General features: G+C 50.2%; 1 protein-coding gene across 2 annotated transcripts in view; it reads right to left on the reverse strand.

The window, feature by feature from the left end:
* The window catches only part of CCDC27 (coiled-coil domain containing 27), a 72,879-nt gene that overhangs the window by 47,316 nt on the left and 61 nt on the right, over nt 1-25,502 (reverse strand). For both annotated transcript variants that reach the window (XM_077458356.1, XM_077458357.1), the window contains exons 1-2: nt 25,401-25,502; nt 89-280 (exon numbers count right to left, since the gene is read on the reverse strand). The exon at nt 25,401-25,502 is cut by the window's right edge. In XM_077458356.1, the coding sequence (XP_077314482.1) occupies nt 89-280; nt 25,401-25,496 (288 nt within the window). In that variant the 5' untranslated portion in view covers nt 25,497-25,502. The remainder of the gene's footprint in view (nt 1-88; nt 281-25,400) is intronic.

The following is a 25,502-nucleotide window of genomic DNA, read 5'->3' on the forward strand; positions in this document are numbered from 1 at the left end:
AGGCAATTTCAGCTGATGGTACCTGTGTATATATTCCCTTTATATATATATATATACACACACACGTTATTATTATTATTATTATTACCTGAGCTTCGTAGGAACAGATGGGCTCCTGGGCTGACTTGCTGTACTTCTCTCTCCTGGAATCGATTTTGGGGATCCTCCATCTTGCTGTCTGGGGTCTCCGGACTCCCGTCACCTGCAGGTCATGAAAACTCTGCATTTTCCAGTCGGTTTTATCTTTCATGTCTCCTAAAGGTTTTGTCACCATCACAGCCTGCAAGAAAACAAACGCCCCCTCTATGCATTGTGTTGTAGTAACAGCAAAGACTGAAGACAAAGGTAAAATGATGCCATTAAACGCTCTCAGATTAGCTCTCCGGCTTCCATCACAGGAAAGGATTTCGCATCTAATGGTCTCTAAAAGCTATTTGTGCCATCGCGTTCCCCCGGTGACACCCCATTCAATCTGCAACCTGAAATTAGGAAACTCTTGTCAGGTACAAACCCAGCAATAAAAGGATTAAACTAGAGGTATGACAGGAGGTGAGAGCCAGGAAGTGATTTAAGACTGACCACACCGAGCCTAAACACTCTCCACACCGAGCCTGAGCACTCTCCACACTGAGCCTAAGCACTCTCCACACCGAGCCTGAGCACTCTCCACACCGAGCCTGAGCACTCTCCACACTGAGTCTGAGCACTCTCCACACCGAGCCTGAGAACTCTCCACACCGAGCCTAAACACTCTCCACACCGAGCCTGAGCACTCTCCACACCGAGCCTAAACACTCTCCACACCGAGCCTGAGCCCTCTCCACACCGAGCCTGAGCACTCTCCATACCAAGCCTGAGCACTCTCCACACCAAGCCTGAGCACTCTCCACACCGAGCCTGAGCACTCTCCACACCGAGCCTGAGCACTCTCCACACCGAGCCTGAGCCCTCTCCACACCAAGCCTGAGCACTCTCCACACCGAGCCTGAGCCCTCTCCACACCAAGCCTGAGCACTCTCCACACCGAGCCTGAGCCCTCTCCACACCGAGCCTGAGTACTCTCCATACCGAGCCTGAGCACTCTCCACACCAAGCCTGAGCACTCTCCACACCGAGCCTGAGCACTCTCCACACCGAGCCTGAGCACACTCCACACCGAGCCTGAGCCCTCTCCACACCGAGCCTGAGCACTCTCCACACCGAGCCTGAGCACTCTCCACACCGAGCCTGAGCACTCTCCACACCGAGCCTGAGCCCTCTCCACACCGAGCCTGAGCACTCTCCATACCGAGCCTGAGCACTCTCCACACCAAGCCTGAGCACTCTCCACACCGAGCCTGAGCACTCTCCATACCGAGCCTGAGCACTCTCCACACCAAGCCTGAGCACTCTCCACACCGAGCCTGAGCACTCTCCACACCGAGCCTGAGCACTCTCCACACCGAGCCTGAGCACTCTCCACACCAAGCCTGAGCACTCTCCACACCAAGCCTGAGCACTCTCCACACCGAGCCTGAGCACTCTCCACACCAAGCCTGAGCCCTCTCCACACCAAGCCTGAGCACTCTCCACACCGAGCCTGAGCACTCTCCACACCGAGCCTGAGCACTCTCCACACCGAGCCTGAGCACTCTCCACACTGAGCCTGAGCCTTATCCACCCCGAGCCTGAGTACTCTCCACACCGAGCCTGAGCCTTATCCACCCCGAGCCTGAGTACTCTCCACACCGAGCCTGGCCACTCTCCACACCGAACTAGAGCCCTCTCCACACCAAGCCTGAGTACTCTCCACACCGAGCTAGAGCCCTCTCCACACCGAGCCTGAGCACTCTCCACACCGAGCCTGAGCACTCTCCACACCGAGCCTGAGCACTCTCCACACCAAGCCTGAGCACTCTCCACACCGAGCCTGAGCACTCTCCACACCAAGCCTGAGCCCTCTCCACACCAAGCCTGAGCACTCTCCACACCGAGCCTGAGCACTCTCCACACCGAGCCTGAGCACTCTCCACACCGAGCCTGAGCACTCTCCACACTGAGCCTGAGCCTTATCCACCCCGAGCCTGAGTACTCTCCACACCGAGCCTGAGCCTTATCCACCCCGAGCCTGAGTACTCTCCACACCGAGCCTGGCCACTCTCCACACCGAACTAGAGCCCTCTCCACACCAAGCCTGAGTACTCTCCACACCGAGCTAGAGCCCTCTCCACACCGAGCCTGAGCACTCTCCACACCGAGCCTGAGCACTCTCCACACTGAGCCTGAGCACTCTCCACACTGAGCCTGAGCACTCTCCACACCAAGCCTGAGCACTCTCCACACCGAGCCTGAGCACTCTCCACACCAAGCCTGAGCCCTCTCCACACCAAGCCTGAGCACTCTCCACACCGAGCCTGAGCACTCTCCACACCGAGCCTGAGCACTCTCCACACCGAGCCTGAGCCCTCTCCACACCGAGCCTGAGCCTTATCCACCCCGAGCCTGAGTACTCTCCACACCGAGCCTGGCCACTCTCCACACCGAGCTAGAGCCCTCTCCACACCAAGCCTGAGTACTCTCCACACCGAGCTAGAGCCCTCTCCACACCGAGCCTGAGCACTCTCCACACCGAGCCTGAGCACTCTCCACACCGAGCCTGAGCACTCTCCACACTGAGCCTGAGCACTCTCCACACCGAGCCTGGGCCCTCTCCACACAGAGCCTGAGCCCTCTCCACACTGAGCCTGGTCACTCTCCACACCCAGCCTGGCCACTCTCCACACCGAGCCTGGCCACTCTCCACACCGAGCCTGAACACTCTCCACACCGAGCCTGAGCACTCTCCACACCGAGCCTGAACACTCTCCACACCGAGCCTGAGCACTCTCCACACTGAGTCTGAGCACTCTCCACACCGAGCCTGAGAACTCTCCACACCGAGCCTAAACACTCTCCACACCGAGCCTGAGCACTCTCCACACCGAGCCTAAACACTCTCCACACCGAGCCTGAGCCCTCTCCACACCGAGCCTGAGCACTCTCCATACCGAGCCTGAGCACTCTCCACACCAAGCCTGAGCACTCTCCACACCGAGCCTGAGCACTCTCCACACCGAGCCTGAGCACTCTCCACACCGAGCCTGAGCCCTCTCCACACCAAGCCTGAGCACTCTCCACACCGAGCCTGAGCCCTCTCCACACCAAGCCTGAGCACTCTCCACACCGAGCCTGAGCCCTCTCCACACCGAGCCTGAGTACTCTCCATACCGAGCCTGAGCACTCTCCACACCAAGCCTGAGCACTCTCCACACCGAGTCTGAGCACTCTCCACACCGAGCCTGAGCACACTCCACACCGAGCCTGAGCCCTCTCCACACCGAGCCTGAGCACTCTCCACACCGAGCCTGAGCACTGTCCACACCGAGCCTGAGCACTCTCCACACCGAGCCTGAGCCCTCTCCACACCGAGCCTGAGCACTCTCCATACCAAGCCTGAGCACTCTCCACACCAAGCCTGAGCACTCTCCACACCGAGCCTGAGCACTCTCCATACCGAGCCTGAGCACTCTCCACACCAAGCCTGAGCACTCTCCACACCGAGCCTGAGCACTCTCCACACCGAGCCTGAGCACTCTCCACACCGAGCCTGAGCACTCTCCACACCGAGCCTGAGCACTCTCCACACCAAGCCTGAGCCCTCTCCACACCAAGCCTGAGCACTCTCCACACCGAGCCTGAGCACTCTCCACACCGAGCCTGAGCACTCTCCACACCGAGCCTGAACACTCTCCACACCGAGCCTGAGCACTCTCCACACCGAGCCTGAACACTCTCCACACCGAGCCTGAGCACTCTCCACACTGAGTCTGAGCACTCTCCACACCGAGCCTGAGAACTCTCCACACCGAGCCTAAACACTCTCCACACCGAGCCTGAGCACTCTCCACACCGAGCCTAAACACTCTCCACACCGAGCCTGAGCCCTCTCCACACCGAGCCTGAGCACTCTCCATACCGAGCCTGAGCACTCTCCACACCAAGCCTGAGCACTCTCCACACCGAGCCTGAGCACTCTCCACACCGAGCCTGAGCACTCTCCACACCGAGCCTGAGCCCTCTCCACACCAAGCCTGAGCACTCTCCACACCGAGCCTGAGCCCTCTCCACACCAAGCCTGAGCACTCTCCACACCGAGCCTGAGCCCTCTCCACACCGAGCCTGAGTACTCTCCATACCGAGCCTGAGCACTCTCCACACCAAGCCTGAGCACTCTCCACACCGAGCCTGAGCACTCTCCACACCGAGCCTGAGCACACTCCACACCGAGCCTGAGCCCTCTCCACACCGAGCCTGAGCACTCTCCACACCGAGCCTGAGCACTGTCCACACCGAGCCTGAGCACTCTCCACACCGAGCCTGAGCCCTCTCCACACCGAGCCTGAGCACTCTCCATACCAAGCCTGAGCACTCTCCACACCAAGCCTGAGCACTCTCCACACCGAGCCTGAGCACTCTCCATACCGAGCCTGAGCACTCTCCACACCAAGCCTGAGCACTCTCCACACCGAGCCTGAGCACTCTCCACACCGAGCCTGAGCACTCTCCACACCGAGCCTGAGCACTCTCCACACCGAGCCTGAGCACTCTCCACACCGAGCCTGAGCACTCTCCACACCAAGCCTGAGCCCTCTCCACACCAAGCCTGAGCACTCTCCACACCGAGCCTGAGCACTCTCCACACCGAGCCTGAGCACTCTCCACACCGAGCCTGAGCACTCTCCACACTGAGCCTGAGCCTTATCCACCCCGAGCCTGAGTACTCTCCACACCGAGCCTGAGCCTTATCCACCCCGAGCCTGAGTACTCTCCACACCGAGCCTGGCCACTCTCCACACCGAACTAGAGCCCTCTCCACACCAAGCCTGAGTACTCTCCACACCGAGCTAGAGCCCTCTCCACACCGAGCCTGAGCACTCTCCACACCGAGCCTGAGCACTCTCCACACTGAGCCTGAGCACTCTCCACACTGAGCCTGAGCACTCTCCACACCAAGCCTGAGCACTCTCCACACCGAGCCTGAGCACTCTCCACACCAAGCCTGAGCCCTCTCCACACCAAGCCTGAGCACTCTCCACACCGAGCCTGAGCACTCTCCACACCGAGCCTGAGCACTCTCCACACCGAGCCTGAGCCCTCTCCACACCGAGCCTGAGCCTTATCCACCCCGAGCCTGAGTACTCTCCACACCGAGCCTGGCCACTCTCCACACCGAGCTAGAGCCCTCTCCACACCAAGCCTGAGTACTCTCCACACCGAGCTAGAGCCCTCTCCACACCGAGCCTGAGCACTCTCCACACCGAGCCTGAGCACTCTCCACACCGAGCCTGAGCACTCTCCACACTGAGCCTGAGCACTCTCCACACCGAGCCTGGGCCCTCTCCACACAGAGCCTGAGCCCTCTCCACACTGAGCCTGGTCACTCTCCACACCCAGCCTGGCCACTCTCCCCACCGAGCCTGGCCACTCTCCACACCGAGCCTGAACACTCTCCACACCGAGCCTGAGCACTCTCCACACCGAGCCTGAACACTCTCCACACCGAGCCTGAGCACTCTCCACACCGAGCCTGAGCCCTCTCAACACCAAGCCTGAGCACTCCACACCGAGCCTGAGCCCTCTCCACACCGAGCCTGAGCCCTCTCCACACCGAGCCTAAACACTCTCCACACCGAGCCTAAACTCTCTCCACACCGAGCCTGAGCACTCTCCACACCGAGCCTGAGCACTCTCCACACCGAGCCTGGCCATTCTCCACATCGAGGCTGACCACTCTCCATACCGAGCCTGACCCCTCTCCACACCGAGCCTGAGCACTCTCCACACCGAGTTTGGCCACTCTCCACACCAAGCCAGACCACTCTCCATACCGAGCCTGACCACTCTCCACACCGAGTCTAAACACTCTCCACATCAAGCCTGAATCCTCTCTACACCAAGCCTGAGCACACTCCACACCGAGTGGGGGGGTGATATCTGGGTGCCCCTTTATTGTTAAAGGAGTCTTCCAAATACTGCTCCACAACCAATAGGTCACGGCTGTGGGGAAAAGGTCCTTATCCCTATCACATTGGGGACAAGGTGCTCTGCTATGGGGTGTCCCCTTCTTCTGAGATCATGTTGCCTTCAATAGTTCAGAAAGCGGGGCCACACACTAACCACCCCCCCCCCATTTTCTTGCCAGGGTCCAGTATGGATTTCGATAGTGACCCCCACGCTCTTTTGTTTCTTTGTCATTCTTGTGTAGGATGCACTACAGCAAAACATTTACAAAGAGAAGAAAAATACGTTTTAAAGTGCCGGTAAATGACATTTCTCTGCCAGCTATCTTTTTTGTTAGAAACAGCATGGGGGGGGGGGTCCCCCTAAAGGTATTGGGGTGGGGTGGGGTGGATCCCGTTGATTGCATCATGGGGGGTCCCCCTAAAGGTATTGGGGTGGGGTGGGGTGGATCCCGTTGATTGCATCATGGGGGGTCCCCCTAAAGGTATTGGGGTGGGGTGGGGTGGATCCCGTTGATTGCATCATGGGGGGTCCCCCTTAAGGTATTGGGGTGGATCCTGTTGATTGCATCATGGGGGGGTCCCCCTTAAGGTATTGGGGTGGGGTGGATCCCGTGCCGTATTTTACAAAGGAAAGCCGGCAGGGAAATGTCATTTAGTGTTATATAAACTGCAATTTTGTCTCTATCTGTGTGAATCTGGTGTCATTGGCACTCGCATTCATCCAGCTCTGACTTTCAGGTCAGACGATAAGAAGAACAAATACATAAGAGAAGCCAAGGCTGCCAACACCAAACCTCAGTCAGTCGTTCTTTGACTGAATTACGTTCGATGTCGGCCTCCTAGTTACCAGCAACCGCTAAGCTGTTGACTTTCAATGTCTCCATAACATTAATCGCAGATAATGCCGAGTGTTTGGCCTGGATATGCAAAACAAACACTGAGATGTGATTGGCGAGGAGGAAGACTTTCAAGATATCAGAGGACTGAGGGACGTGCCGGCCGTCTGTAAATGTTTATATCGTCATTTTCCAGTAGTGACACTCGGCAGAATGATCAACCCAGAAGTTGCCGTTGACTCCCTCCAACCTCCGAACAGTTACCCGTAGAAACCTTCGGCCATCCCAACCCTTCTCTTCTCTACTACTGGCCACATAGGTGTGCCAGGTGTGCCTGGGCACACCCTAATCATCCCATGTGGCACACATTTCCCCCTGTTTGGACCCCTGATATTTCGGCAAAACCCCCTGACTGGGCTCCAAAAAAAAAAAAAAAATGGTAAAAAGAAATTAAAATAAAATGAAAAAAATAAAATAAAAACGCAAATAATAAAAATAAAAACGACTGACACCGCCCACTCCCCTACTCATTGATGTGTGAGCAGGGTGTGCCAGGTGTGCCTGGGAACACCATAATCACCCCGTGTGGTGCAGATTCCCCCTGTTTGGACCCCTGATATTTCACCAAAGCCCCCTGACTGGGCTCCAAAAAAAAAAAAAATGGTAAAAAGAAATTAAAATAAAATGAAAAGATAAAATAATAAAAACGCAAATAATAAAAATAAAAACGACTGACACCGCCCACTCCCCTACTCATTGGTGTGTGAGCAGGGTGTGCCAGGTGTGCCTGGGAACACCATAATCACCCCGTGTGGTGCAGATTCCCCCTTTTTAGACACCTGGTATTTCACCAAAGCTGCCTAAAAGGGCTACTTAAAAAAAAAAAAAAAAAAAAAAAAACTGTAAAGAAAGGTTAAAATAAAATAAAAAAATAAAATAATAAAAATGTAAATAATAAAAGTAAAAACTACTGTCACCGCCCACTTCCCTACTCATAGGTCTGCAAGCAGGGTGTGCCAGGTGTGCCTGGGAACACTCTAATCACCCCATGTGGTGCAGATTACCCCTGGTATTTCACCAAAGCCCCCTAAAGGGGCTCCTAAGAAAAAAGGTAAAAAAAAAACAATTGTAAAAAATAATAAACACCCACCTAGCCACCTACCCCCCGGACCCGGTTCCCTCTGACATACTGCGGTCACCCTCTGACTCTATCCTACACCCTCTTCCCCGCTCTCTAAAACATGCACTAGTCACCCCAAAGACCTCACTGAACCCCACCAATCCTAAAAACCTACGCCCCATCTCCTGCCCCTCCAGTCTGGATTCCGCCCTCAACTCTCCGCAGACACCTCCCTCCTAAAACTCACACACCATCTGCTAACAGCGAAATCCAATGGAGAGGATTCTGTACTCCTCCGGGACCTCTCTGCTGCCTTTGACACGGTGGACCCTCTCCTCCTCCTCCTCCTCCTCCTCCTCCTCCTCAAGAAAACTCCTCGCCTTTGGTCTCCATCACTGTAACCTTTGTGCATGTGAAAATAACACAAATCTAGTATGATTCAGGATTGTACCAGTTGCTGTTGACACTGACCCTGAACCTGTGACAGACCTTGTACCCCCATGTGACCCTGGACCTGTGACAGACCTTGTACCCCCATGTGACCCTGGACCTGTGACAGACCTTGTACCCCCATGTGACCCTGAACCTGTGACAGACCTTGTACCCCCATGTGACCCGTACATGTGACAGACCTTGTACCCCCATGTGACCCTGACTCTGTGACAGATCTTGTACCCCCATGTGACCCTGAACCTGTGACAGATCTTGTACCCCCATGTGACCCTGGACCTGTGACAGACCTTGTACCCCCATGAGACCCTAGACCTGGACCTGTGACAGACCTTGTACCCCATGTGACCCTGAACCTGTGACATGCCCTGTACCCCCATGTGACCCTGGACCTGTGACAGACCTTTTACCCCAATGTGATCCTGGACCTGTGACAGACCTTGTACCCCATGTGACCCTGAACCTGTGACATGCCCTGTACCCCCATGTGACCCTGGACCTGTGACAGACCTTTTACCCCAATGTGATCCTGGACCTGTGACAGACCTTGTACCCCCATGTGACCCTGAACCTGTGACATGCCCTGTACCCCCATGTGACCCTGGACCTGTGATAGACCTTGTACCCCCATGTGACCCTGAACCTATGACAGACCTTGTACCCCATGTGACCCTGGACCTGTGACAGACCTTGTACCCCCATGTGACCCTGACTCTGTGACAGACCTTGTACCCCCACGTGACCCTGAACATGTGACAGACCTTGTACCCCCATGTGACCCTGGACCTGTGACAGACCTTGTACCCCCATGTGACCCTGGACCTGTGACAGACCTTGTACCCCCATGTGACCCTGAACCTATGACAGACCTTGTACCCCCATGTGACCCTGAACCTATGACAGACCTTGTACCCCCATGTGACCCTGAACATGTGACAGACCTTGTACCCCCATGTGACCCTGAACATGTGACAGACCCTGTACCCCCATGTGATCCTGAACCTGTGACAGACCTTGTACCCCCATGTGACCCTGGACCTGTGATAGACCTTGTACCCCCATGTGACCCTGAACCTATGACAGACCTTGTACCCCATGTGACCCTGAACCTATAACAGACCTTGTACCCCCATGTGACCCTGAGCCTATGACAGACCTTGTACCCCCATGTGACCCTGAACCTATAACAGACCTTGTACCCCCATGTGACCCTGAACCTATGACAGACCTTGTACCCCCATGTGACCCTGAACCTATGACAGACCTTGTACCCCCATGAGACCCTGGACCTGTGACAGACCTTGTACCCCCATGTGACCCTGGACCTGTGATAGACCTTGTACCCCCATGTGACCCTGAACCTATGACAGACCTTGTACCCCATGTGACCCTGAACCTATAACAGACCTTGTACCCCCATGTGACCCTGAACCTATGACAGACCTTGTACCCCCATGTGACCCTGAACCTATGACAGACCTTGTACCCCCATGAGACCCTGGACCTGTGACAGACCTTGTACCCCCATGTGACCCTGGACCTGTGACAGACCTTGTACCCCAATGTGACCCTGGACCTGTGACAGACCTTGTACCCCCATGTGACCCTGGACCTGTGACAGACCTTGTACCCCAATGTTACCCTGAACCTATGACAGACCTTGTACCCCCATGTGATCCTGAACCCATGACAGACCTTGTACCCCCATGTGACCCTGGACCTGTGACAGACCTTGTACCCCCATGTGATCCTGAACCTGTGACAGACCTTGTACCCCCATGTGACCCTGAACCTGTGACAAACCTTGTACCCCCATGTGACCCTGAACCTGTGACAGACCTTGTACCCCCGTGTGACCCTGAACCTATGACAGACCTTGTACCCCCATGTGATCCTGAACCCATGACAGACCTTGTACCCCCATGAGACCCTGGACCTGTGACAGACCTTGTACCCCATGTGACCCTGAACCTGTGACAGACCTTGTACCCCCATGTGACCCTGAACCTGTGACAGACCTTGTACCCCCATGTGACCCTGAACCTGTGACAGACCTTGTACCCCCATGAGACCCTGGACCTGTGACAGACCTTGTACCCCCATGTGACTCTGGACCTGTGACAGACCTTGTACCCCCATGTGACCCTGAACCTGTGACAGACCTTGTACCCCCATGTGACCCTGAACCTGTGACAGACCCTGTACCCCCATGTGACCCTGAACCTATGACAGACCTTGTACCCCATGTGACCCTGAACCTATAACAGACCTTGTACCCCCATGTGACCCTGAACCTGTGACAGACCTTGTACCCCCATGTGACCCTGAACCTGTGACAGACGTTGTACCCCAATGTGACCCTGGACCTGTGACAGACCTTGTACCCCCATGTGATCCTGAACCTGTGACAGACCTTGTACCCCCATGTGACCCTGGACCTGTGACAGACCTTTTACCCCCATGAGACCCTGGACCTGTGACAGACCTTGTACCCCCATGTGACCCTGGACCTGTGACAGACCTTGTACCCCAATGTGACCCTGGACCTGTGACAGACCTTGTACCCCCATGTGACCCTGGACCTGTGACAGACCTTGTACCCCAATGTTACCCTGAACCTATGACAGACCTTGTACCCCCATGTGATCCTGAACCCATGACAGACCTTGTACCCCCATGTGACCCTGGACCTGTGACAGACCTTGTACCCCCATGTGATCCTGAACCTGTGACAGACCTTGTACCCCCATGTGACCCTGAACCTGTGACAAACCTTGTACCCCCATGTGACCCTGAACCTGTGACAGACCTTGTACCCCCATGTGACCCTGAACCTATGACAGACCTTGTACCCCCATGTGATCCTGAACCCATGACAGACCTTGTACCCCCATGAGACCCTGGACCTGTGACAGACCTTGTACCCCATGTGACCCTGAACCTATGACAGACCTTGTACCCCCATGAGACCCTGAACCTGTGACAGACCTTGTACCCCCATGTGACTCTGGACCTGTGACAGACCTTGTACCCCCATGTGACTCTGGACCTGTGACAGACCTTGTACCCCCATGTGACCCTGAACCTGTGACAGACCTTGTACCCCCATGTGACCCTGAACCTATGACAGACCTTGTACCCCCATGTGACCCTGAACCTGTGACAGACCTTGTACCCCCATGTGACCCTGAACCTGTGACAGACCTTGTACCCCCATGTGACCCTGAACCTGTGACAAACCTTGTACCACCATGTGACCCTGAACCTGTGACAGACCTTGTACCCGCATGTGACCCTGAACCTGTGACAGACCTTGTACCCCCATGTGACCCTGAACCTGTGACAGACCTTGTACCCCCATGTGACCCTGAACCTGTGACAGACCTTGTACCCCCATGTGACCCTGAACCTATGACAGACCTTGTACCCCCATGTGACCCTGAACCTATAACAGACCTTGTATCCCCATGTGACCCTGAACCTATGACAGACCTTGTACCCCCATGTGACCCTGAACCTATAACAGACCTTGTACCCCCATGTGACCCTGAACCTATGACAGACCTTGTACCCCAATGTGACCCTGGACCTGTGACAGACCTTGTACCCCCATGTGATCCTGAACCTGTGACAGACCTTGTACCCCCATGAGACCATGGACCTGTGACAGACCTTGTACCCCCATGAGACCCTGGACCTGTGACAGACCTTGTACCCCAATGTGACCCTGGACCTGTGACAGACCTTGTACCCCAATGTGACCCTGGACCTGTGACAGACCTTGTACCCCCATGTGACCCTGGACCTGTGACAGACCTTGTACCCCAATGTTACCCTGAACCTATGACAGACCTTGTACCCCCATGTGATCCTGAACCCATGACAGACCTTGTACCCCCATGTGATCCTGGACCTGTGACAGACCTTGTACCCCCATGTGATCCTGAACCCATGACAGACCTTGTACCCCCATGAGACCCTGGACCTGTGACAGACCTTGTACCCCCATGTGACTCTGGACCTGTGATAGATCTTGTACCCTCATGTCACCCTGGACTTGTGACCCTGTCCTTGTACCCCATGTGACCCTGTACCTGTGACCCTGTCCTTCTACCCCTATGACACTAATCTTGTGACCCTGAGCCTGTACTCTCCATGACACTGACCCTGTAACCCCTAATGCATTGACCTTGTAACCCCTGTGAAACTCCCCCCATAGCCCCTTGTGACCCTGTCCCTCCATGACACTAATCTTGTGATACTGACCCTATTCCCCCTGTGAAACTGACCCTACACCCCCTGTGACACTGACCATGCATCCCATGTGACACTGACCCTGCACCTCCCGTGACACTGACCCTGAACTCCCCATGACACTGACCCTGTAATCCCTATTATACTGACCCTGTACCCCATATGAAACTGACCCTGTAACCTCTATTAAACCGACCCCGCACCCCCATGACACTGACCCCACACCCCCATGACACTGACCCCGCACCCCCATGACACTGACCCTGCACCCCCCATGACACTGACCCTGTAACCCCCATGTGACACTGACCTTGTACCCTGAATGTCTTTTCCTATGAAGAAGAGATGATATCAGATATACAGGATGGTTGGTGTCACCAATCACAGATCAGTCTGAGCAGTAAGGAGAACCTGTCTATCTATCTTAGCACTGTAGATGTTTTGTCCTCCCGGCCAGCACTGAAATGAAATCTTCATTCCTAACGCCGTCTTCCTCAGACTAAACAAATCTCAGGCGGTCTTCTCTGGTTGAAGACAATCAAGACAGCTAAATGTAGTTCTACAAAACAAACCAAAGTTCAGCCCCCATTACACTATAGGAAAGTGCGAACCCACCCAACGCACGCACATTGCACATGCATTCACAAAAAGTGATAAATCACTGAGTTTTCTCCATTCAGAGATGTCAGCTTCTCTTCACTCAGAGATGTCAGCTCCTCTCCACTCAGAGACGTCAGCTCCTCTCCATTCAGAGATGTCAGCTTCTCTTTACTCAGAGATGTCAGCTCCTCACCACTCAGAGACGTCAGCTCCTCTCCACTCAGAGACATCAGCTCCTCTCCACTCAGAGACATCAGCTCCTCTCCACTCAGACATGTCAGCTCCTCTCCACTCAGAGATTTCAGCTCCTCTCCACTCAGAGATGTTAGCTCCTCACCACTCAGAGAAGTCAGCTCCTCTCCACTCAGAGAGGTCAGCTCCTCTCCACTCAGAAAAGTCATCTCCTCTCCACTCAGAGAAGTCAGCTCCTCTCCACTCAGAGAAGTCAGCTCCTCTCCACTCAGAGATGTCAGCTCCTCTCCACTCAGAGATGTCAGCTCCTCTCCACTCAGAGAAGTCAGCTCCTCTCCACTCAGAGACGTCAGCTCCTCTCCATTCAGAGATGTCAGCTTCTCTTTACTCAGAGATGTCAGCTCCTCACCACTCAGAGACGTCAGCTCCTCTCCAATCAGAGACATCGGCTCCTCTCCACTCAGAGACATCAGCTCCTCTCCACTCAGACATGTCAGCTCCTCTCCACTCAGAGATTTCAGCTCCTCTCCACTCAGAGATGTTAGCTCCTCACCACTCAGAGAAGTCAGCTCCTCTCCACTCAGAGAGGTCAGCTCCTCTCCACTCAGAAAAGTCATCTCCTCTCCACTCAGAGAAGTCAGCTCCTCTCCACTCAGAGAAGTCAGCTCCTCTCCACTCAGAGATGTCAGCTCCTCTCCACTCAGAGATGTCAGCTCCTCTCCACTCAGAGAAGTCAGCTCCTCTCCACTCAGAGATATCAGCTCCTCTCCATTCAGAGATGTCAGCTCCTCTCCACTCAGAGATTTCAGCTCCTCTCCACTCAGAGAGGTCAGCTCCTCTCCACTCAGAAAAGTCAGCTCCTCTCCACTCAGAGAAGTCAGCTCCTCTCCACTCAGAGAGGTCAGCTCCTCTCCACTCAGAAAAGTCAGCTCCTCACCACTCAGAGAAGTCAGCTCCTCTCCACTCAGAGATGTCTGCTCCTCTCCACTCAGAGATGTCAGCTCCTGTTCACTCAGAGATTTCAGCTCCTCTCCACTCAGAGATGTTAGCTCCTCTCCCAATTGATCTTTATCTATGATTGGCAGGTTCCATGGTTACGGAGATGCAATCAGCTCTGCAGAGCCGTCTGATCAATATGTGTCCGGAGATCAGATAGAAACCTTCTGTCCGTATAATAAAATCCTGTCATCCGCTCCCTGCACACCGAGCCTCCAATCACTACACTTCATTCTCATTTACAGGATTTATTTTACAATAATATTCTTATAATATTGCAAAAAATGTGTATTTTGGAAACATCACATTTAGACCCCTTTCACACCGGGGGGTTTTGCGGGCGATATAGCGCTAGAAACAGCGCCTGCAATCCGCCCTAAAGAAGCTGCACCATTCATTGCAGTGATCCCCCCGAGGGCCTCACACCGGAGCGGTGCGCTGCAGGAGGTCAGGAAAAGTCCTGCTAACAGCTTCTTTGGAGCGGTGAAGGAGCGGTGTGTGTTTACCGCTCCTCCCCAATGAAATCAACCAGGCAGCGCTGTAATACTGGTTTTAACCCTTTCTGGGCTGCTAGCGGGGAGTAAAAGCGCCCCACTAGCGGCTGAAATGCACCGCAAATCCGACGGTAAAACGCTATCCATTTCTCCATCCATCCATGTCCCCACCGATGTCTCCTTCCATCCATGTCTCCATCCATCCCATCCATGTCTCCATCCATCCATCCATGTTTCCATCCATCCATCCACGTCTCCATCCATCCATGTCTCCCTCCATCCATTCATGTCTCTATCCATCCATCCATGTCTCCATTCATCCATCCATCCATGTCTCCACCCATGTCTCTGTCCATCTATGTCTCCATGTCTCCACCCATGTCTCTATCCATCTATGTCTCCATTCATCCATCCATCCATGTCTCCCTCCATCCATTCATGTCTCTATCCATCCATCCATGTCTCCATTCATCCATCCATGTCTCCATCCATCCATCCATCCATCCATTTATGTCTCTATCCATCCATCCATGTCTCCATGTCTCCACCCATGTCTCTATCCATCTATGTCTCCATTCATCCATCCATCCATGTCTCCATTCATCCATCCATCCATCCACCCATCCATCCATGTCTCCCTCCATGTCTCTATCCATTCATCCATGTTTCCATTCATCCATCCATGTCTCCATCCATCCATGTCTCCATTCATCCATGTCTCCCTCCATGTCTCTATCCATGTCTCCATCCATCCATGTCTCCATCCATCCATGTCTCCATTCATCCATCCATCCATGTCTCCATCCATCTATGTCTCCATTCATCCATCCATCCATGTCTCCATCCATCTATGTCTCCATTCATCCATCCATCCATGTCTCCATCCATCTATGTCTCCATTCATCCATCCATCCATGTCTCCATCCATCTATGTCTCCATTCATCCATCCATCCATGTCTCCCTCCATGTCTCTCTCCATGTCTCCATTCATCCATCCATCTATGTCTCCATTCATCCATCCATCCATGTCTCCATTCATCCATCCATCCATCCACCCATCCATCCATGTCTCCCTCCATGTCTCTATCCATTCATCCATGTTTCCATTCATCCATCCATGTCTCCATCCATCCATGTCTCCATTCATCCATGTCTCCCTCCATGTCTCTATCCATGTCTCCATCCATCCATGTCTCCATCCATCCATGTCTCCATTCATCCATCCATCCATGTCTCCATCCATCTATGTCTCCATTCATCCATCCATCCATGTCTCCATCCATCTATGTCTCCATTCATCCATCCATCCATGTCTCCATCCATCTATGTCTCCATTCATCCATCCATCCATGTCTCCCTCCATGTCTCCCTCCATGTCTCCATCCATCCATCCATGTCTCTATCCATCCATCCATCCATGTCTCCATCCATCCATCCATCCATCCATGTCTCCATCCATCCATCCATGTCTCCCTCCATGTCTCCATCCATCCATATCTCCATCCATGCATCCACGTCTCTATCCATCCATGTCTCCATCCATCCATCCATCCATCCATGTCTCCATCCACCCATGTCTCAAGCCATCCATCCCTCCATGTCTCCATCTATCCATGTCTCCATCAATCCATCCATCCATCCATGTCTCCATGCTTTATTTTTTTCAGAAATCACTTTGAAAAACTCTTAGCCCACGTACACGCGGGTCGGAGATTTTGCCAACCAAATCCGTCGGATTTTGCCCGTCGGATTTAGTCCGACGGATTGTGTCCGAAACTGTTGCATACACACGGTCGGACAAAGTTGGCAAAAAATCCGATCTTTCAGAACGTGATGACGTTATTTCGTTACGATGGGACTACGTTCAGGCTAGTAGCCAATAGCTTTGATGTAGGAATTTGATCTGAGCATGCGTGGCACTTGGTCCGATCAAAATTCTCTACACATGATCAGAGTATGTCCGATCGGCCTAGTTGGTCGGGAAATATTTCCAACATGTTAGAAAATTGGGTCCGACGGATATTCAGACGGAATCAGTCCGATGCAGACCACACACAGTCGGATTATCCGACAACACGGTCCGATAGGACACATTCCGACGGATTCTCCGACCGTGTGTACAAGGGGCTAAGTCCAGCCTTTCTCAACCTTTTCAACACAGAGGAACCCTTGAAATAGTTCTCCGGTCTCGGGGGGAACCCCCTGCTAAAAATTAGAAATCTACAACTCAGGATACATTAGTGTGATGGTCATTGGGAAGAATGGTCCTTACACTTGTGGTCAGTGGGAAGAATGGTCCTTACACTTGTGGTCAGTGGGAAGAATGGTCCTTACACTTGTGGTCATTGGGAAGAATGGTCCTTACACTTGTGGTCAGTGGGAAGAATGGTCCTTACACTTGTGGTCATTGGGAAGACTGGTCCTTACACTTGTGGTCATTGGGAAGAATGGTCCTTACACTTGTGGTCAGTGGGAAGAATGGTCCTTACACTTGTGGTCATTGGGAAGAATGGTCCTTACACTTGTGGTCATTGGGAAGACTGGTCCTTACACTTGTGGTCATTGGGAAGAATGGTCCTTACACTTGTGGTCAGTGGGAAGAATGGTCCTTACACTTGTGGTCATTGGGAAGACTGGTCCTCACACTTGTGGTCATTGGGAAGAATGGTCCTTACACTTGTGGTCAGTGGGAAGAATGGTCCTTACACTTGTGGTCATTGGGAAGAATGGTCCTTACACTTGTGGTCAGTGGGAAGAATGGTCCTTACACTTGTGGTCATTGGGAAGAATGGTCCTCACACTTGTGGTCAGTGGGAAGAATGGTCCTCACACTTGTGGTCATTGGGAAGAACGTTCCTCACACTTGTGGTCATTGGGAAGAATGGTCCTTACACTTGTGGTCATTGGGAAGAACGTTCCTCACACTTGTGGTCATTGGGAAGAATGGTCCTTACACTTGTGGTCATTGGGAAGAATGGTCCTCACACTTGTGGTCATTGGGAAGAATGGTCCTTACACTTGTGGTCATTGGGAAGAACGTTCCTCACACTTGTGGTCATTGGGAAGAACGTTCCTCACACTTGTGGTCATTGGGAAGACTGGTCCTTACACTTGTGGTCATTGGGAAGAATGGTCCTTACACTTGTGGTCAGTGGGAAGAATGGTCCTTACACTTGTGGTCATTGGGAAGACTGGTCCTCACACTTGTGGTCATTGGGAAGAATGGTCCTTACACTTGTGGTCAGTGGGAAGAATGGTCCTTACACTTGTGGTCATTGGGAAGAATGGTCCTTACACTTGTGGTCAGTGGGAAGAATGGTCCTTACACTTGTGGTCATTGGGAAGAATGGTCCTCACACTTGTGGTCAGTGGGAAGAATGGTCCTCACACTTGTGGTCATTGGGAAGAACGTTCCTCACACTTGTGGTCATTGGGAAGAATGGTCCTTACACTTGTGGTCATTGGGAAGAACGTTCCTCACACTTGTGGTCATTGGGAAGAATGGTCCTTACACTTGTGGTCATTGGGAAGAATGGTCCTCACACTTGTGGTCATTGGGAAGAATGGTCCTTACACTTGTGGTCATTGGGAAGAACGTTCCTCACACTTGTGGTCATTGGGAAGAACGTTCCTCACACTTGTGGTCATTGGGAAGAATGGTCCTTACACTTGTGATCATTGGGAAGAATGGTCCTTACACTTGTGGTCAGTGGGAAGAATGGTCCTTACACTTGTGGTCAGTGGGAAGAATGGTCCTTACACTTGTGGTCATTGGGAAGAATGGTCCTCACACTTGTGGTCATTGGGAAGAATGGTCCTTACACTTGTGGTCATTGGGAAGAATGGTCCTTACACTTGTGGTCATTGGGAAGAATGGTCCTCACACTTGTGGTCATTGGGAAGAATGGTCCTCACACTTGTGGTCATTGGGAAGAATTACCTCCTTACAGAGAGCTGAAAAGATCAATGGTGTCGGTGGGAACTTATCTGAGAGGCAGAAATCGCCCAATGCGGAAGGAACCCCTACAACCTCTGGAGGAAACCTGGTTGAGAATCACTGCCCTAGCATTTCTGGCTGTGGCCATCTTGAATAAGGACAGATGATTAATTTAGCATTTACTTCCTGGAATCCATCTGCCCCTAGCTCAGGCATGCAGGTAGGAGATGGTCTGCTTAGCTGAAAAAGCCCCTTGTCCCCTACTGAAGACTCCTGGGATGTATGACATCATTGGGGCCTAGGCAAGGAAACCAGGAAGTGACTGAGGAAATGTAAAAAATAACGTTTAAAAAAAGTTAATATAATATACTTCCCTATCTATTTACTAATGATGGCAGCATAAGGATTACAAATAGTCACTGCTGATTAAAGTTCAGCTTTAATACCATGATTTCCTAACAGAGTCAGCTCCATCTAGTGGACAAAATGCAGTGTGGTTCTTCTTTTCTGATTGGGGTGTTTGAGTAAAAGCCCCACCTTATGGCCACTAGATGTCGCTGACGATCATAGGAAATCGTGTTATTAGGCAAAATACGGTCGGAATCCATCAAGGATGGGTGAATGCTTGTCACATCTGTCCAATATTTAACTTTTACCGGGAACTTTCCCCCCCTTCCAGTCTCCACCGCTCCCCAATACCGGCCACTTCCACCCCACTTCCTGTCTCCCCCGCCCCCCAATACCGGGCACTTCCACCCCACTTCCTGTCTCCCCCGCCCCCCAATACCGGGCACTTCCACCCCACTTCCTGTCTCCCCCGCCCCCCAATACCAGGCACTTCCACCCCACTTCCTGTCTCCCCCGCCCCTCAATACCGGGCACTTCCACCCCACTTCCTGTCTCCCCCGCCCCTCAATACCAGGCACTTCCACCCCACTTCCTGTCTCCCCCGCCCCCCAATACCGGGCACTTCCACCCCAATTTCTGTCTCCCCCGCCCCCCAATACCGGGTGCTTCCACCCCACTTCCTATCCTCCCGCCCCCCAATACCGGCCACTTCCACCCCACTTCCTGCCTCCCCCACCCCCCAATACCGGCACTTCCACCCCACTTCCTGTCTCCCCCGCCCCCCAATACCGGCACTTCCACCCCACTTCCTGTCTCCTCTGCCCCACAATACCAGGCACTTCCACCCCACTTCCTGTCTCCCCCGGCCCCCCAATACCGGGCACTTCCACCCCACTTCCTGTCTGCCCCGCCCCCCAATACCGGGCACTTCCACCCCACTTCCTGTCTCCCCACCCCCAATACCGGGTGCTTCCACCCCACTTCCTGTCCTCCTGCCCCCCCAATACCGGGCACTTCCACCCCACTTCTTGTCCCCCCCGCCCCCCCAATACCAGCACTTCCACCCCATTTCCTGTCTCCCCCGCCCCCAATTCCCGGGCGATTCCACCCCACTTCCTGTGCCCCCGCCCCCCAATACCAGGCACTTCCACCCCACTTCCTGTCCCCCCGCCCCCCAATACCGGCACTTCCACCCCACTTCCTGTCTCCCCCGCCCCCCAATACCGGGCACTACCACCCCACTTGCTGTCCCCCCCGCCCCCCAATACCAGGCACTTCCACTCCACTTCCTGTCTCCCCCGCCCCCAATACCGGCACTTCCACCCCACTTCCTGTCTCCCCCGCCCCCCAATACCGGGCACTTCCACTCCACTTCCTGTCTCCCCCGCCCCCAATACCGGGCACTTCCACCCCACTTCCTGCCCAGGACAATTGTCAGCTTTCAGCGCTGTCACACTGTCAATGACAATTGCGCGGTCATGTCACACTGTACACATAGCACATTTTTAGCATTTTTTGAGACAAATAGAGCTTTTTTTTGGTGGTATTTAACCGCATGCCAACCGGCTCACGCCGATATACATTGGCAGAAGGGCACATACAGGCATATTAACCTACCTGTATGTCGCTCTTTAAGAAGCGGATTATGGGCTCGCCCTCCGTGAGCTCCGTGAGTATAATCGCGGGTCTCATGGACTCGATCACCGCGGGGATACCCACGATCGTCTCATGGAGAGGAAGGACGGGAGATGCTAAAGTAAACAATCATCTCCCCGTTCTGCCTTGTGACAGGACACTGATCTCTGCTCCCTGTGAGCGGGAGAGGTGATCACTGCCGTGTCACACACAGCCCCTCCCCCCACAGTTAAAATCACTCCCTAGGACACACTTAAACCATACAGCGCCCTCTAGTGGTTAACCCCTTCACTGCCAGTCACATTTACACAGTAATCAATGCATTTTTAATCGCACTGATTGCTGTATAAATGACAATGGTCCAAAAATAGCACCAAAAGTGTCCGATGTGTCCGTCATAATGTCGCAGTCACAATAAAAATCGCTGATCGCCGCCATCACTAGGAAAAAATAAATATTAATAAAAATGCCATAAAACTATCCCCTATTTTGTAAACGCTATAACGTTTGCACAAACCAATCAATAATCGCTTATTGTGATTTTTTTTACCAGAAATATGTAGAAGAATACGTATCGGCCTAAACTGAGGGAAAAAAGGTTTTTTTTTATATATTTTTGGGGGGATATTTATTATAGCGAAAAGTAAAAAAGAATGCATTTTTTTTCAAAATTGTCGCTCTATTTTTATTTATAGCGCAAAAAATAAAAACCGCAGGGGTGATCAAATACCACCAAAAGAAAGCTCTATTTGTGGGGAAAAAAGGACGTCAATTTTGTTTGGGAGCCACGTCGCATGACCGCGCAATTGTCAGTTAAAGCGACGCAGTGCCGAATCGCAAAAAGTGCTCTGGTCTTTGGCAAGCCAAATGGTCCGGGGCTGAAGTGGTTAATCACCACTGGGGGGGGGGGGTTTATTTTTTGCAAAACAAACTAAAAAATAAACCCCCCAAAAAAAAACTTTTTCTTAGTTTCTGTTCTAACATATTGCAAATAGGTAATCAGTCTGCACTGATGAGGCGGCACTGATGGGCACTGATAAGCTTCACTGATGGACTCTGATAGGCGGCACTGATGGGTACCGATAAGCTGCACTGATGGGCACTGATAGGCTGCACTGATGGGCGCTGATGAGGCTGCACTGATGGGGAGGCACAAATGGGCACTAATAAGCTGCACTGATAGACACTGATAGGTAGCACTGATGGGCACTGATAAGCTGCACTGTTGGGCACTGATGGGGAGGCACAAATGGGCACTAATAAGCTGCACTGATGGACACTGATAGGTAGCACTGATGGGCACTGATGACGCTGCACTGATGGGCAGTGATGGGCACTGATGAGTCTGCACTGATGGGCACTGATAGGCGGCACTCATAGGCGTGCCCAGGGGGTGTGCTGGGTGTGCCTGGGTATACCCTAATTACCCCGCGTGGTGCAGCTTCCTCCTGCTGATATTTCAGCAAAGCCCCCCAACGGGGCTCCTAAAGGAAATTGTAGAAAATAATAAAAACATTAAATAATACAAATAAACTACTGACACATCCATGTTTTAATACATTTGGAGTGCGCATGCTTTGGATTTGTTTTTCATAGGTCCAGTGACTTAAAAAATGCATCAAAAACGCAACATGGGTGCATTTTTAATGCATTCTTGCTGCGTTTTCAATGCATTTCAAAGGGGAGGTGCGTTTTGGGTGTGTTTTTTTTTTTAAAAACTTCAAAAGGTGCAGATAATGTCCGACAATAAATTCATATTAATAGAAATACATGATAAAAATTAGACAGTCCAATATAAACCAATTATTTATAAAAAATATATATATATATTTTTAAAAACATCAATTTAGATTTTGGCCAAGTGCATCCTGAATTTTCGGGTTTCGGTTTGGGCACCCCGGAATTTTCATTTCACTGCACCACCAAATACAGCAGCAGTGCCTTGATTTCTAGGGGGCAAACCGCAGGAAAATTGCACAGGGGTAGAATTGTGTCAAAATCACTCACAAGTCGCACTACGTACTGTAACTGCACCTCAAATCACCTAAAAAAAATGCATCACACTAATGTGATCTGAGCCTAAACCCCCGTTCTCATCGGTGCGATTTGACATCGGTCAATTCGCACGCGAAATTGCAGCCTTTGCGGCGCCGCACCATTTTCCAAAAGCAGTCCCTGCACTTCTTTTGGCGACTGGGGGGGTCGATTTCAATAGAAATCAGTGCATGAACCCGCACAGATGACTTTCAAGTCGCCCCCCCCCCCCCGAAACTCGCACTGAAATGCAGGTTTGAACCCGTGCGATTACAAACCCAGGTATCAGCGTGAACGTACCTTTAGCGTGTTGTGCGATGCGGGAACCAGCGCAATTACAGCGCCGGTTCGGCAGGTCACGCTGCCCCCTCTGTGAACCGATTTCAAAAGCCGCGTTCGGTTGTGAACGAGGAGCCCCTGTAAACCTGTTTGGCTCCTTGTGCGACTTAGGATCCAACTGGCGGCACGCAAAATTGCAGGACGTGCGACGTGCCATGTATCTCCATGGGAGGCGTTCCAACTGACACCTCGGAGCAGTCGCTGTGACCTCAGAAAAGGTCCCTGCACGACTTTGATCCGACTTCAATGCCAGAATCAAAATAGATACTTAAAAAAAAAAAAAAAAATCCCTAAATATTTGCAACAATACAAAGCAGAAAACGTCACCAACAGCGAACGTTCAAATGTACAAATTGTATCAAAAATGAATGACATCAATTCACTTCAGATTGTAGCAAGAAAGAGGCGTGATGTCATCACATCTTCTACAGAAACAAATGAAAAAGAAAAAAAAGAAAAACAATAAAAGAAAAAACAAGCAAATGAAAAAGAAAAAAAGAAAAAAACTAAATAAATAAAAAACTAAAAAATAACAAACAAGCAAATGAAAAAGAAAAAACAAGAAAAATAAAAAAAAAATAAAAAAATAACAAACAAGCAAATGAATAACAAGAAAAACAAAAAACAAAAAAATAACAAACAAGCAAATGAAAAATAAAAAATAAAAAACAAAATAAATAAAAAACAAACAAGCAAATGAAAAAGAAAAAAAGAAAAACAAGAAAGATAAAAAACAAAAAAAATAAAAAACAAAAAAATAACAAACAAGCAAATAAAAAAGAAAAAACAAGAAAGATAAAAAACAAAAAAAATAAAAAACAAAAAAATAACAAACAAGCAAATAAAAAAGAAAAAACAAGAAAGATAAAAAACAAAAAAATAACAAACAAGTAAATGAAAAAGAAAAAAAGAAAAAACAAGAAAGATAAAAAACAAAAAAATAACAAACAAGCAAATGAAAAATAAAAAATAAAAAACAAAATAAACAAAAAACAAAAAAATAACAAAACAAGCAAATGAAAAATAAAAAAATAAAAAACAAGAAAGATAAAAAAAAACAAAAAAATAACAAACAAGCAAATGAAAAACAAAAAATAAAAAACAAAATAAATAAAAAAGAAAAAAATAACAAACAAGCAAATGAAAAAGAAAAAACAAGAAAGATAAAAAAAACAAAAAATAACAAACAAGCAAATGAAAAACAAAAAAATAACAAACAAGCAAATGAAAAACAAAAAATAAAAAACAAAAAAATAAACAAGCAAATGAAAAACAAAAAAATAACAAACAAGCAAATGAAAAATAAAAAAATAAAAAACAAGAAAGATAAAAAAAACAAAAAAATAACAAACAAGCAAATGAAAAACAAAAAATAAAAAACAAAATAAATAAAAAACAAAAAAATAACAAACAAGCAAATGAAAAAGAAAAAAAGAAAAAACAAGAAAGATAAAAAGCAAAAAAATAACAAACAAGCAAATGAAAAACAAAAAATTAAAAACTAAATAAATAAAAAACAAAAAAATAACAAACAAGCAAATGAAAAAGAAAAAAAGAAAAAACAAGAAAGATAAAAAAAACAAAAAAATAACAAACAAGCAAATGAAAAATAAAAAAATAAAAAACAAGAAAGATAAAAAGCAAAAAAATAACAAACAAGCAAATGAAAAACAAAAAAATAAAAACTAAATAAATAAAAAAAAAAAATAACAAACAAGCAAATGAAAAAGAAAAAAAGAAAAAACAAGAAATATAAAAAAAACAAAAAAATAACAAACAAGCAAATGAAAAACAAAAAAATAAAAACTAAATAAATAAAAAAAAAAAAAATAACAAACAAGCAAATGAAAAATAAAAAATAAAAAACAAAAAAATAACAAACAAGCAAATGAAAAATAAAAAAATTAAAAACAAGAAAGATAAAAAGCAAAAAAATAACAAACAAGCAAATGAAAAACAAAAAAATAAAAACTAAATAAATAAAAAACAAAAAAATAACAAACAAGCAAATGAAAAAGAAAAAAAGAAAAAACAAGAAAGATAGAAAACAAAAAATAAGAAAGAAACAAACAATAAGCAGAATGTAATGGGGTGTTGGAGGTGCGGGAAGTGGTTGTCCTCACCTGGTGTTGCCGTGCGATGTGTCCGGAGAAGTCGCAGATCTGGGTGTGAATGAACACGTGTGACGGGCCTGTCACCTCCACAATGGGGCTTCTCATTCTTTA

Source organism: Lithobates pipiens, unplaced genomic scaffold (genome assembly GCF_037356315.1).
Source record: "Lithobates pipiens isolate NorthernLeopardFrog02 unplaced genomic scaffold, aLitPip1_a1.2 Scaffold_27, whole genome shotgun sequence".
Lineage (NCBI taxonomy): Eukaryota > Metazoa > Chordata > Amphibia > Anura > Ranidae > Lithobates > Lithobates pipiens.